This window comes from Lacerta agilis, chromosome 4 (assembly GCF_009819535.1).
Source record: "Lacerta agilis isolate rLacAgi1 chromosome 4, rLacAgi1.pri, whole genome shotgun sequence".
Taxonomy (NCBI): domain Eukaryota; kingdom Metazoa; phylum Chordata; class Lepidosauria; order Squamata; family Lacertidae; genus Lacerta; species Lacerta agilis.
The window spans coordinates 7282628-7297102 of record NC_046315.1 but is presented as its reverse complement, the minus strand read 5'-3'; the positions used below and the strand labels follow the sequence as shown (position 1 = coordinate 7297102).

At 42.2% G+C, this 14475-nt stretch overlaps 1 protein-coding gene across 6 annotated transcripts in view; it reads right to left on the bottom strand.

Moving 5' to 3' along the window:
* The window catches only part of FCHSD2 (FCH and double SH3 domains 2), a 132280-nt gene that overhangs the window by 94866 nt on the left and 22939 nt on the right, over nt 1–14475 (bottom strand). For 5 of the 6 annotated variants that reach the window (XM_033145973.1, XM_033145971.1, XM_033145972.1 and 2 more), the window contains exon 3: nt 9488–9533. The exons of the other annotated variant lie outside the window; for it this stretch is intronic. In XM_033145973.1, coding sequence (XP_033001864.1) covers nt 9488–9533 — 46 coding nt within the window. The remainder of the gene's footprint in view (nt 1–9487; nt 9534–14475) is intronic. 6 annotated transcript variants of the gene reach the window in all.

Sequence of the window (14475 nt, the reverse complement as noted above, 5' to 3'; positions counted from 1 at the left end):
GAAGCTGTCATCAGGAAATCTGGTATCACCAACATGCAGATGACACCAGATTTCTCTCTCTACTCCATCTGAACCAAGAGATGAGGTTGAAGCGCTAGACCAGTTCTTGGAGGTGGTGATGGGCTGGATGTGGACCAATAAACTGTAGCTGAATCCTGAAAATACAGAGGTGTTTATGAGTATGGGAGGTGGGAAGATGGGCTGCTCTGGACGGGGCTGCTCTTTCTTCGTACTTTTAAGTCTTTGGAATTGGGGCTTTCATAACTAATATGGGAAGATAACAGGGGAATGCCTAGTTGCGCAGAGAAGCCGCAAGAAGGAATTGAAAGTAAAGGTTTCCCCAGACAATTTCCTTCAAGGGCAAAGGGCACTTGGGAAATAGCAAATTACCAGTTTAATTTAATGGCATGCAACCTAGCCCTTACCACAGAGCTACTGAAGGACAGCTCTCACTCAGGTTTTGTTTTTCCACTCATGAGTTACTACACTAGCTCTGCATCTTAACAAAAACAGCCAGCAGCAGCAGCAGTTGCTAAGTCAGACAGTGTCTCGTCTCCCTGAAAGATGTGCCAAGAATAGGAAAAACTCTTCTCTCCACAAAGGCTATTTCACGAAAACCGGACTTTTCTTTTTGGTCCACAGTTCTAACTGCCTCATGCTCCTTTATTCAAAGTTACAAAAGCAGGAGGAAACAAAGTATTTCCAGGATTACACTGAAAACAACATTTCTTAGAATGGCTGGCAGGAAATGGGGGGGGGAAACCCCAAGGCAGGTTTAATTCAGATTTATTTTTTTATTTTTTTTAAAAAAAGCCAAGTTAATTGCCAAGAGTCTTATAGATTTCATTTAGAGCTTTTGTCACATCTTAACACAAGAAGAGTCTGCTGGATCAGGCCAATGGCCCACCTTGTCCAGCATCCTGTTCTCACAGTGGCCAGCCAGAGATGCCTGTGGGAATCTGGCAGGCTAGATCTGAGAACAAGGGCCCGCCCCCCTCCTGCGGTTTCCAGAAACTGGTTTTCAGAAGCATTACTGCCTCCAGCTGTGGAGGCAGAGCGTGGCCATCGTGGCAAGTAGCCCTCACCTCAATGAATTTGTCTAATCTTCTTTTAAAGCCTTCTAGGCCATCGCTGCCTTCTGCTGTATGAGTGGAGGTGGCCAAGAGAGCTTCTGTTTGTGTGCTGACTAGCAATTTTAAAATGGAGAGGGGGGTTTTAAGTTTACTTTGACTCTAACTTCTATGGAGAGGGGAGGGGGTTTCTTAGTGAGAGAATAACATAACATCTTTCAAACTGTTGTTTATTCTTTCTAGCTCACTACTGTGTTTAGTAAGGTGAGTGTGAAGTGAAGAGGACATGACCTTAATTTTGTGAAGACCACAACTTCACCTTTACAGTTCCTGAATCATTAAGTTACCTTAAAACTCTTTCATTATCTGTATGAAGTCTGGTTTCTGCTTGGAGGAGAGTGATAATTAAACCTTTCTGGAACATACAAGGATTAGTATGCTGATTTCTCTCTCTCTCTCTCTCTCTCTCTCTCTTTTGCAACTATTGTGGATCAGGATGTTAACTGTTCTTTCCAGGTCAAGTCACAGGTCATTCATGAGCTGTATATTTCATATTAAACTCATGCCGGGTGCAAAATGCCATGATCCATAGAAATAAAGCATGTAGAAAGTTCAGACCAGCACCTATCATTACATAAGTCTCCGTGAGTGATAGAAGTGACTCATGGAGGGTAGGTCTAAGCCACTGACTGTCACTAGGTCATGTGGATGTGAATCCATAAGGAAATTTTGCATTCAGCTACCCTCCTTTACTGGAACATACTGTAGCTCAATCAGCATGTCCTTGAATCACTTTTCTGGATTCAGAGATTTCATCTGATATTGCCCAAAGGTTTTCAAATAGATCACCACAACTGTAAGATTTAGAAATTTGCCTTAAAATAAATCAAAACAGAGATTCACAAACTGCTGATGCTAATATCACACTCAGTAGTTTCCCTAAATATATGCTTACACTGATCATCTCAGCACAACACTATCCACTTTCTTCCCTCAGCCACTAGCTCAGCACTCCAGTGTGATACAGAAGTCCCATCAATAACAGGAAACTGTATATGGGAAGACGCTAAAGGGAGAAGAGGGCGCTGCAGAGATTTGTCAATAGAATGGAGAAAGTAAAGGAAGCTACGAAAGCTAATCTGAGGACCAATTCCTCACAAACAGTTTGCTGGGACACACTCTGAGGAAACTCATCCCATGATTGAAACATAGTAACCTCAAACATGCAGAAACACACACACACACACACACACACACACACACACACACACGGCTCTTCTTACACGAACTAGAAAACTGACCCAGATCCTGTGATCATCATCAGAGGTCCTTCTTCATGTGCCTCCACCACAAGAGGCATGGAGGGCTGCAACATGAGAGCAGGCCTTTTCTGCAATGTCTCCCGTTTGTGGTATGCTCTCCCTAGGGAGACCCTCCTGGCCCCTTCATTACATATCTTTAGGTGCCAGGCAAAAACATTCCTCTTCTCCGAGGCCTTTGGCTAATTAAACAATCTGTGGCCTTTCAAACTTTGTGTGTATTTGTTTCTGTTTGTTACTATGTTATGTACTTTTGTTTTTTATATTGCAAATGGCGCTGTGATCCTCAGATGAAGGGGCAGTATAGAATTTAATGGATGATAATAATAGAAAACTCAATTTTCTACTTCATAAAGAAGGATCTGCAATCCCATATGACTCCAGTGTTGCAGCACTCCATTTTTTCAAGAAGCGAGCAGGTGGCAACTGAGGGAACTGTTAAGTTTTCTCCTTACCTCTTATGCCCTTAAGGAATTGTCGGGGGTTTCCAGGAATTTTCCTGTATACAGTCCACACAACATGCACACACGGGGGTAAACAGCTTTTTGTCTACACAGCTATGCTTGTTTGGAGATTTTTATCTCCTCCATATAAAAAATAAGTAACTTCAGGGCAAACTTATTTTAAAAAGAAGAAGAAAGAACTGACACCAATAATTGGCAATAATACTCCTCCTGTACCTGTATACAGACTGAACATCTGCACTGCATGAGTATCTTGAAGCCAATGGCAATAATTAATAATAATAATAAAAGTATTCACTGTGTCTGTATCTCACAAACACAGCTCTTTTAATCCAAGCGCTGCTTCTAGGCTTGTTGCCAATGTGATATTTAATTAAAGTCTACTCACTCTTGATTCTCTCTCAATAACTTGGTTACCATCTTCAACGACCATTAAAGGAATCTCATTACACAAACTGAGCTTCTGCTGAATTTCCAGATGTTGCAATAGTGTGATTTTGTATGAAGTGGCAGCTTGAATGCCAACAGCAGGCTACAGATAGACTTTTAAAATCAGTGAGATGTCATAGTTATCTGTCTCCTCCACTGAGGGATGGTGTGAATTTGCAATTGTACTCTCCCGGCCTAGGACAACACACAGGCTTTGATAACAGACAGATCTTCAGGAGGGGACTTTGCTTGCACTCCCTGCTTCTCCATCCCAGATTTGTCCTGTCCAATAATATGCTGGTAGGCAAAGGTGTTCCCGTGACTGTACTAAGGGTCTTACATTTTAGAGACAGGGAAATCGAACCCTTCTTCCTGTACAAAGCTGAGTGTGACCTTACAAGATAAACCATGGAACTGAGGCTACCTTCCATATCTCATTGCTAAGGAAGACCATCACCTAGCCATTGTGGATAAGGAAACCTGAGTAATTAAACTGGTGTCTTGTTACCGAGAGACTAAAAATATTTCAGACTCCCTACAGCTCTGTCAAAGCAATGCGCCAAAACCAAACTACTCGAAGTGAGAGTAGTTTGCTCACTATTGGAAGTTCAGATCTCGCATTAGTCCACAAACGTTTCTCCATGTGGGAAGAGGCTGGGCTGAAGTGAAAAGGAAGCCTTACATGCACTATTCTGACTTCTGTAAAAGGGTGACATGCAAACACATAAAGTGACTCTTTAAAATATGTGTTTCATTCCTCGTGAGCAAAAAACACGCTGAAGCTAAAATCGAATAACTGTTTTCGTCATTACATATACATTAAGCTCGCAACTTACATGGGGGATATGTTCCAGGGATTGTGCCTAAAGCTAACATCATGTATAGTCAAAACACACTGGCTGCAATGGCAGGAATGATCCGCCCCGCAAATGACCACCCCATTTCCATTCTCTTTTAATTTCTTTAATTTCTTTTTTTAATGCTAAGTGCATAAAGTTGAATGAGCTGAAGTTAAATGCACATAAGTTGTGGGCTTACTGTACATGCAAGATGTTTTTCAGCCAGAACTCAGTTCCAGCTCCTCTCAGGTGGGTGCCATTGCCATTATAAGAGAACAAGAGAGGTGTTCGGCACCTCTTTTTCTAGAAAACTAGCACCGTGTATACGGGCTCATAGACATAAGAAATAGATAGAATTAGGTTTTTCCTCTTAAGCCAGGACAGGGACAAAGGCTGAATGATGAAGTAACTTAGGAAAACAATTAACGTCCCCCAAGACCTCTGATTAGTATCGTGTGAAGATCAGGTAGATTGGTGAATACATGCTCATTTTCTGCTGCTTAGGACTGACGGGTAGAAGGGAAGGATCTCACATTCATTCCAAAGGATGATCAGCCCTTGCACTCAAGGCTTTTCATTTGGGTCATCTGCATAATTGCCAGAAATGCACTTTTATAACTCCCCACCTGATGAATCTATGTCAGGGATGAGGAACCTTTGGCCCTCTGGACATCGCTAGAGTCCAACTTCAGGCAGCTTTTATCCAAATAATAACCCGCTGAGAGGGCTGATCATGAGAGTGCTCACTGGAAGGACAGATCCTGAAGCTGAGGCTCCAATACTTTGGTCACCTCATGAGAAGAGAAGACTCTCTGGAAAAGACCCTGATGTTGGGAAAGATGGAGGGCACAAGGAGAAGGGGACGACAGAGGACAAGATGGTTGGACAGGACAGTGTTCTTGAAGCTACCAACATGAGTCTGACCAAACTGCGGGAGGCAGTGGAAGACAGGAGTGCCTGGCATGCTCTGGTCCACAGAGTCACAAAGAGTCGGACACGACTAAACAACAACAACAACGAGAGGACTGATCATTCTGTGAAATGAAAGTGTGACTTTCAGCCAGTAATTCCTAATGTCAGTGTATGCATGACTTCTTTCTCTATACTTTGCAATTAACCAGCAGAGTTACAATGAAGTCATCTGTTAAGGGTTTTAAATTGTGTATGAAATATTTGTTTAGTGCGGGAGACATTAAGCTGTATGTGATCTCTCTCACACTGAACAAAATAACATTTGCACAGGAAGTTCACCAGTCCCTGGGATCCGAACCATGATCTTTCATACACAATTTAAAACCCTTAACAGATGACTTCACAGCACAGAAATTATGAAAGAGGAGGAAAAAAATAAGCATATTTCCTTTACCCCACCTCAACACAACCAGCCATTGTAGTGGCTAAATAAGATCACATTGCTCACTGCAGTCAGTCTTCTGGCCATTTGAACTTGAGTTCAGACCTTATCACTAAATGCAGCGCTCCTTCAAATTAGTGTATAATCTTTTTAAAAAGATAAAAGGACCTTAGGGCTACAGAGAAAGTTATGACAATATTCGAAGTGCTTAGTGAAATCTCAGAACATCCTGGGGAAGGACATGCCAAACAGGTCCTAGTGGAAATCTGCAATGCTCTGTGTTGTTCCTTGTGACATTAGCAGAAGACAAACTTGTGCCTAATAGCCATGACGCAATAGTTCAGAGGTTGCAAAAATGTACCACCCCACTGCAAAGAATTTGGACTTTTAATTTTAAAATATTAAGCACCAAGCACACACACCCCTTTATTATTTGCAAATTTAATAAAGAAAAAAAATGTAAGATATAAATAAAACTAATAGTAATAAAAAAAAACTATAATCAGTTCACATTAAAGATACAGTAACCACCAGGGCATGCATCTTAAGTTAAATATATGAGTTAATTTAGGTTCTCTAGATTACGAAGAATTGATGCTTTTGAATTATGGTGCTGGAGGAGACTCTTGAGAGTCCCATGGACTGCAAGAAGACCAAACTGATCCATCCTTAAAGAAATCAGCCCTGAGTGCTCACTGGAAGGACAGATCCTGAAGTTGAGGCTCCAGTACTTTGGCCACCTCATGAGAAGAGAAGACTCCCTAGAAAAGATCCTGATGTTGGGAAAGATGGAGGGCACAAGGAGAAGGGGACGGCAGAGGACGAGATGGTTGGACAGTGTTCTCGAAGCTACTAACATGAGTTTGGCCAAACTGCGGGAGGCAGTGAAGGATAGGCGTGCCTGGCGTGCTCTGGTCCATGGGGGTCACGAAGAGCTGGACACGGCTGAACGACTGAACAACAACAAGATGTCCAAATGGGTATCCACGTGAAATTGATGCCACTCTATGCAATATGTTCAAACAAAGCCAAGACGGAGTGGTCATCAGATCACTGGGCAATGGATGTGTGTGCCTATCCTGTAAGAGCATTCTTAAAGGATCAATGAAAAGCTGGAGAATGCAAGTTCTACTAGACAGAGATGACATGTTATGCCAACAAGTTCAGTAAAGTCCTGTAACTGAAAGATGCAGAAGGTGGAATTTAGCTTAAATCCAATACTTTCCTTCAGTAAGTATTTTTCTTGTCTGGACAGCAACCCGTATCTTAAGCTTGCCTCGCACTACAATCTCACGCACACTGACTGAGATGAAATCCTCATGGAGTTCAATAAGACAAACTCCTAGGAACTGCGTAGAATTTGCAGCCTTACCGGTAAGTCACACTTGTGGATTCAGATCTCAATGATATTACTTGCAAAAAAATAAATAAAGGGAGGGGGGTTTCCTAGCTTCGCTAATGAAGGAAGGCTATCCAAGGGAATGTTTACACTTCAGGTGAGGTATGGGAATTTGATCTTGAATTGCTTAAGATGATTATGACAATGGCAGATGCAGCGTTGCGGCTATCACCATGGTCAGCCAAATATAACCCACTACCTTTGGCCCTACAGGAACTTCTCTCTGCAGGTAGCAAATATTTGTCAGATTAGGAGCCTGCCTTTTTATTACTTGGCAGCTGGCACAGGCCACTTTCCTGAGTCGACTTGGCCACCCTTACATTTCCGCTCTCCCCCTTTTTCTTTCCTTGGGAGGGTAAGGCTGGAGAGCTGGGCTGATAGAAGGGCTTTTTATCTGCTCGAAGCCAAACAAGTCAGCTACTGTACACTTAGGACCTTATATACTGAATAATCATTTACAACAGATTTAATTTAAACATTCACTCTGTTTTCTTTAGCTGTCAACACTTTCTGGATTTCTCTGTGACTGAAAGCACTGCTTCTAGCACTGCAGTGAGGGGAAACAGGCTTTAAGGAGTTCACTATGCCCCTTATATTACCTAGAGACTAAGAAAAAAAGCACTGTTCAAACCATCTTGCTCAGCTGTGCTTATAGCCATTCAATGCATCTGGTGGGGTCTCTTATAAAGTCCTGCTCACTAAGTCAGGGGCGTCCTTAGGATGGTCAATAAAAGTCTGGCTTAGTTTGTAGTAAATGTACGGTAACCATGGCCAACTTTATAGTTTAACTACTGCTACAGAAAAGGGCCCCAGCAGGACTACACACAAGCACCTAGGCCTGAAGGACGGACCTATTCCATCCAATTCATGTTTCAATCTGCTTCAAGGTCTCCTACTGCTCAGAAATGCTGGCGCATGTTCCTTCAATCGACACATTTTTGACCATGAAAGAGTACAGCCTTTGCAATTCAGTATGTTTTATTATAGGACTTAAATGACAAAACACTGCCATTTCTTTGTTTCCAACAAGACATGGTTGGCACAGCACCAAAGAACTCACACAAAGCAGTTTATTTCATCTGTACCATTTCGTTTTCTTGAAGAGCAAGAAAAAGGTTACTATTTCTGTCCGATAGAAGGGGCAATAAGAGGAACTCGCTGAAGCCAAATATTTCACGATGAGGTCTATTCTTCACTGCTTGTGGTCTTCAACATGCCACTCAAAATTTACTGGCAAGCTACATTTCCCCTCAACAACTCTTCCCTTGCCTTCAAACAACAAACAACTGAAGATAAATGTTTGGTAATTGACAGACCGTAAGATAGCAGAAGGGGAGACACAAAGGGGAAAAAATGTGACAAGTCTGACAGAACTGCGACCAGCAGGCATTATACATGTATTCCTTGTCAGAAATAATGAAAATGAATTTCAGACATGTTGCAGACAGAATGAATAGAAAATGTTTTTATTTAGTGTCCGAATTCGCCTAACAAGCTGATGGTCTGCATGCCAGCAAAGCATAGACACTTGCAGGCACATGAATAGTTCAGTTGCACCAAACTAAACCAGAATAGTTAAATGTGTGCATCCGTGCAGCATTTTTAGTAGTGCTGTTGATATTATTTATTGTTCATGTGAGATATAATGTGCAAAGGATATCCAATTCCTCGCGAAATCCATCCTCTTAAAAGAGCCTGAGAAGAGTGCCCCTATTTCTGTTTTAATGAGACAGACACTGTATTTCTCAAAGCTATTTAGGGACTTCACGGTGAAGGAGATTTATCCCTAGGTTGCAGAGGTCCAGAGCTACTCAACAGCACCACACTGGATCAAGCAATAAGTGTACTAAGAATAGAGTACAATGTGCAGAACACTGAAGGCAGGGCCGCGTTATGCAACCCCAGCCTTGTAGCACAAAGTCTCTAAAGTCTCTTTCCCACCTCTTAAGTCAGAGGTCGGCAACCTTAATCGGAGGATGGGTCGGTCAACGCTCCGTCTGTTGGAGGATGCGCCGGAGCGTGTGCGCACACGCGCTCTTCTGGGTCAGAGCAGCGCCCGTGCGCGTATGCTATTTCCGGCGCTCCTCTGACCCAGAAGTGTGCCAGAAATAGCGTGTGCACATGCGCACGGGCGTTTCTCCATCCCACACACACGCTCTTTCCGGCGCACATCTGGGGTGGAGGAGCACTCGTGTGCACAGGCGCCATCAACCTGGAAGTTGGCCCCCGTGCCGTGCCGGTAAGAGCAGGGGTCACCATGGGCCGGTTAGACAAGCCTCGTCGACTGCTACTGGCCCATGGGCCTTAGGTTGCCGACCCCTGTCTTAAGTGCACTGGAAGAAGGAACCCCAAATGTCTTACACCTGAGGCGAGGGAATAGATCACCAGCAAGACCCAGTATACAACAAAAACATTCCTACTGCCAGGAATGTGGAGGTTAGTAAGTTTCTCTGTACCTCATTTTTGTGGCACCGCTGCTACCTTTTCTGGGTCTGCCTTGTTGGCAGTGGCCATGTCACCAGGGCGGGCTTTTTTTTGATTGGATGGGAGGGGAGCAGGATACTTGGAGTAGTGGAAAAGAGACAAGCAGCACAGATTTATTCTGTGACTTACCTGTGCATATTCTCTCTCAATTGCAGCCTTCTTCTGACTGAATATCCTACAAGAAACATGAAGGAAATGTCATCAAAACAGAGAGTATTACAGTGCAAATGCAACTGATGCACTTTAAAAATAAGATCTGCATAAGCTCAGTTCACTTATGATGAACTCGAAACAAAATAAAAAAAAAATCCTTCCAGTAGCACCTTAGAGACCAACTAAGTTTGTTCTTGGTATGAGCTTTCGTGTGCATGCACACTTCTGAAAAGAACAAACTTAGTTGGTCTCTAAGGTGCTACTGGAAGGATTTTTTTTATTTTGTTTCGACTACGGCAGACCAACACGGCTACCTACCTGTAACTAGGATGATGAACTGTTCAATGATTAAAACATTATCTAGCATCTGCGGCTTATGGGTTTAGAAGCACTTCCGTCTCAAGTGGAGGACAGTTCTTGGGGATGCAACAAACTATTTCAACCAGCCCAGCTGAGCCACACCTAGGCTTTTTGAAAGGAACTGTTCCAGCTCTATCCTTAGCGTGTTTGGCCAGCTTTTCCAAGTATAAGACTCTCATCCCCGCAAAGAAATGCCGTGTTTCAGTTACATTGGCATAGATCCCCTTACTGTCAGTGAAGTGAAATGGAAAATTTCCCAGTGCTTCATTTTTCCAAGGAATTTTTTCCCATTTCCTAAGTTCATCAGTAGCAATGACTGGATGCAAACGACAAATAAATATTAGGCAAGCATAACAATTTCAAAGGTTTTAAGTTAAAATAAATTAAATCACTCTCTAGGGCACCAGGACGGGTTTTTTTAAGAAATGCAAACTGAAATTCTGCATGTCAATTTACAATTCTATTCCTTGTAAATGAACAAGTCGTAGCTGAGAGGTGAAAAGACATTCACTCTTTATAGATGTTTATTTTATCAGTTTTCTACTTTTCAGCAAATTCAGTAAAGGTTATGTCAAGTAATAACCTGAACATTCCAAGATATATTTTAAAATTCTCAATCATAAAAGCAACATCAGAATGAAATATATAGTCAGGGCTTTGTGTGTTTCCTGCAATTCTGCAGGAGTACAGAATATAGTGTTTAGCATGGAGTTATTATTCGTAAGTCCTTGCCCCTCCTCTGATTGGCAAAAGCATGATAAATTATGCAAGAGCAGGAGTTGCAGAATTATGCAAATTACACAAATTTGCATTAAACTATAGCTCACAGTTTAGCTTAAAACTTTTGTCCCACCCACCCCAAGCATAAACCAACAGCAGTGATAAAGCCTTGAGGATTTCCCCCTTAGAAGCTAACTTGAAACGTAAGTTCAATTCATGCTTGTTTCCTCTCATAGAAGTCTGCTTTGTATGAGTCTCCCTTCAAGATAACTTGAAGCTCTGTTGCAGGAATGAATACAGCATCTATGAGCAGTGTTCATGCTACCTTTGCGAAAGAGTCAAGCAGCTTTTAAGATACAGAATAGACAACATCTGTTAGAAATGCCAATAAAGGCAGCATTTTGATTTACCTTCCAAAAAATACAGAACAAAGTAAAAACAACAACCTAAGGCATGTTGTACAAATAGGCTAAATCAGGCATAGGCAAACTCGGCCCACCAGATGTTTTGGGACTACAACTCCCATCATCCCTAGCTAACAGGACCAGTGGACAGGGATGATGGGAGTTGTAGTCCCAAAACATCTGGAGGGCCGAGTTTGCCTATGCCTCGACTAAATGTTTTCTGCATTCCAAATTAGTCACTTTGAAAATTATTTAACACCCAAGGTAAGGATTTCCACAGCTGAAGCAGAAACTGATTCCCCCCCCCCCGCCCGTCTTAATCCATTTTATAGCAAAAGGCTCCCTGCCCCTCAAACAACCTCAAATTAGTTTGCTTTGCACCCAATTCAAATGCTCCTGTCTCCTGAGACAGCAGATACACTAAGTTGCACAGAATGCACTACGACTAAAAACTTTCTTTTTGTCCCCTGTGAATCATTATCAAGCAGTATGCTAGAAATCTTGCTTTGTAGCAATGCTATTCTAACGTACAGAAAAAGCCCCTCTCGCCCCCAATATTTAATTGCAGCATGAACTAGCTATTGCATTTTATTCTCTCTTTGCAAAGAATTGACTTAGGAAGAAGCAATACTGGAGATTGACAGTACCAGCCATTTATGTTTTCAGGATTTGTGTTCCCAGCTGTGTTACTGACATCCCTAAACAGATATATACAAAGCTCTCTTTTTTTTAACCTCAGGACAGTTTATACAGGAACCCTCTTATGACATCTAGACGTTTATTACAAGACATCAAGAGAAACAAGATTTAAAGAGTCAGATTTCCCAAGAGTAAAGAACCTCTGCTAGCAGCAGGGGGAAAAGTCACAGATCTAAAACATTTACTGTCTTATCTTGAGTAATCTGACATTCCACATTTGTACAATGTCAAGAATTTCAGATTTAACAGTTTAATTCAAGAGAGGGGAGGGGGCTTGTTCGTTCACCAGCATTCTAGTAGAGAATGTTTGGCATTATATATTAACAAAAGCCTTCTGTAGCACTCATTAAAATCCTGGAAAGACCCCATTTGCTTGCACAACCCCCTCCCCCATCTGTTATGCATTACGCACATGTATTCATAACTGCTGTTTTATATGCATGACTTCGACATTAATAATTGCTACAAAAGGAGGATAAAAATGGTAAACTGCATTCCCCCCCCAACCTTGTCTCTGGGGCAGAAGCTGGTGTTTTCAAGAAATCTGTCAAGTAAGGAAACCTTGTCCTATCAGAGGTACCGGTATTTCTGCAGTATGCACCCAATGTTTACCTTCATTTGTTCTATAAGAGCACATAGAAAAAGCAAACGGTTTTATTTTACAGGAAAATGCTTTGCCTATTTTTTTATTGGCAGATTTAAGTTCACATTTATCCTCATGAACTACTCAGGGCCAGGAAGGCACCTTTGCACAAGGATAAAATCATGTACCCGTCTTAGGCCTCCTTTAAAAAGCAACCTCCTAGGCTTCATGGATGCAGAGTAAAATGCGACAATATGCAGGCATCAGGAGAAGCTGCTCACATAGGAATCAGGTCTGGACAGAAATTAGCAATGGCCTTTGGGTAGGGTGATGTGCAGCCATATATTCTCTTATAGTTACATCAGGTCCTCAGGACTCCGCAACGCATCTTTTCTTGCCCCCAACAATCCACCTGCCTCTCAAGTGCTCGCCAAGATAGAAAACAATCAAAACCCAAACATATAAATGCTTTAAAAGGCTTTACTTTGGAAACAGAGTATGTGTAACAGTTAACCTATGTCACCCAGGGGAGAAAATATGTCATTTTTTTGGTACAAAAATGGTTTCCTCTGCAAATTATTCAGGTGGGTATGTTATATACAACTCATTCATTAGAAATTAAGTGATACTGTCATGTTCTGGAACATGCATTGGTCTTCTTGTTACTGCCCCATTAAGATTTGCTAGATAAAGGATGGCTCCTGGGGAAGACCTGCCAAGCCAGCAGCCCCACAGGGCCTCAGCTGTAACATGCCGGTCTTGTACTGCAGCCTGCCAGGTGCTCAATAAATATAATTTATGTAGCCCCAGGTAAACTTCAAAACAAGAGCTTGAGTCTCTGTCTTGTGCGCTCTGTTGGTTGCTAATAGAAAACAGGCAGCCATGAGTTTGACAGTTCTGCCCTAAAAGGGAGATTCCACCGTGCTCTCTGAGAAGGGAAGGCCTCTTCTCACAGCAGCAAAGACTTCAAAACCAGGGGAACTCCTAGAATCAATAAAATGGAAGGGGTGGGGATAGAAACATGGTTAGAGGTATTAGCCATGTCAGGAGACTGATGTAGAATGGACACAGGGGATAGCAAGAGCAGGAAGGCATGAGCCAAGGTTAGAGAGCACAATAGTCAGGACATTTCTGGTGCGCTTCCAACCAGTCCCTGCTATTACATTGGGAGAAAGGGAGATAATCCATGCATGTGTCCAGAGACGGACAATTAACAACAGACCCGTTCACACTGGATGACTTCCTAATGTGCAGTTAAAAGTAGCTTTTGAAATTCACCAGCTGCATTTTGCACCCGGCTATCGACCACTTGCAACCAAGTGAAGACGCCCAGGCACCAGGATGTCGCCTGAAGTATCCGCCATCTGGAGATGCATGCTTGGGGATCCTTGGATTTTGACTATTTTCACACACTAGCGAGTCATCCTGTAGAATTCTACCCATTATATTTTATCTGCATAATCAGAATGAATTTCAGGAACTAAAAAGTTATATTGAAAAACGCGATTTTCGGGCCTTCTGGCTCAAAAATGGCAACTAGGTGTTCCATTTTAACAACTGTAACACCGGTTTTAAGGAGCTATTTGGCGCCTATCTTATACATCTGAGTTTCTAAAATAGGCTAAAAATCTGTTGCATAAGATGGTTTACCAAAGGTTTCTTGCTGTCCCCACCATTCATTCTGCTGGATCCCGCCCCCTGCCTCTTTCTACAAATAAAATACTAGGGAAGGACAAAGGAAGCATTGAGAAAAAGCATACACAAGTGTTAGGGGGAAGCTTTTGCAATCCAATGGGAATGGAATGATGGAAGCCAAAAATACTCTTTTTTTTCCTTTTAAGAACTGCTAGCTAGCTGCACTATGCTTCATATAAGTGTAGTTTATATGTTCAAAGATACATTTTGGACTTTCCAGGGGAACAGAAAGGCTAGCAACAGTACCATGGGAATCACCTAAAACTGGTAAGAGGGGAATACATTAGTTCCCCCTCTATACATAACTGTGGAGGAAACTAGTATTATGTGGTCTGGCTTTTAAAAGAGTTCTTCCTCCTTATACCAAAACAAGTAAGCAGTGTGTGTGTGTGTGTGTGTGTGTGCGTACTGCAACTGGCGAGCTAGTTTATAGCCCTGATTAACATATAATATTCTCCACACCATCTTGAAATGGATGCCTTTATAAAGCAATGCCACTGCAA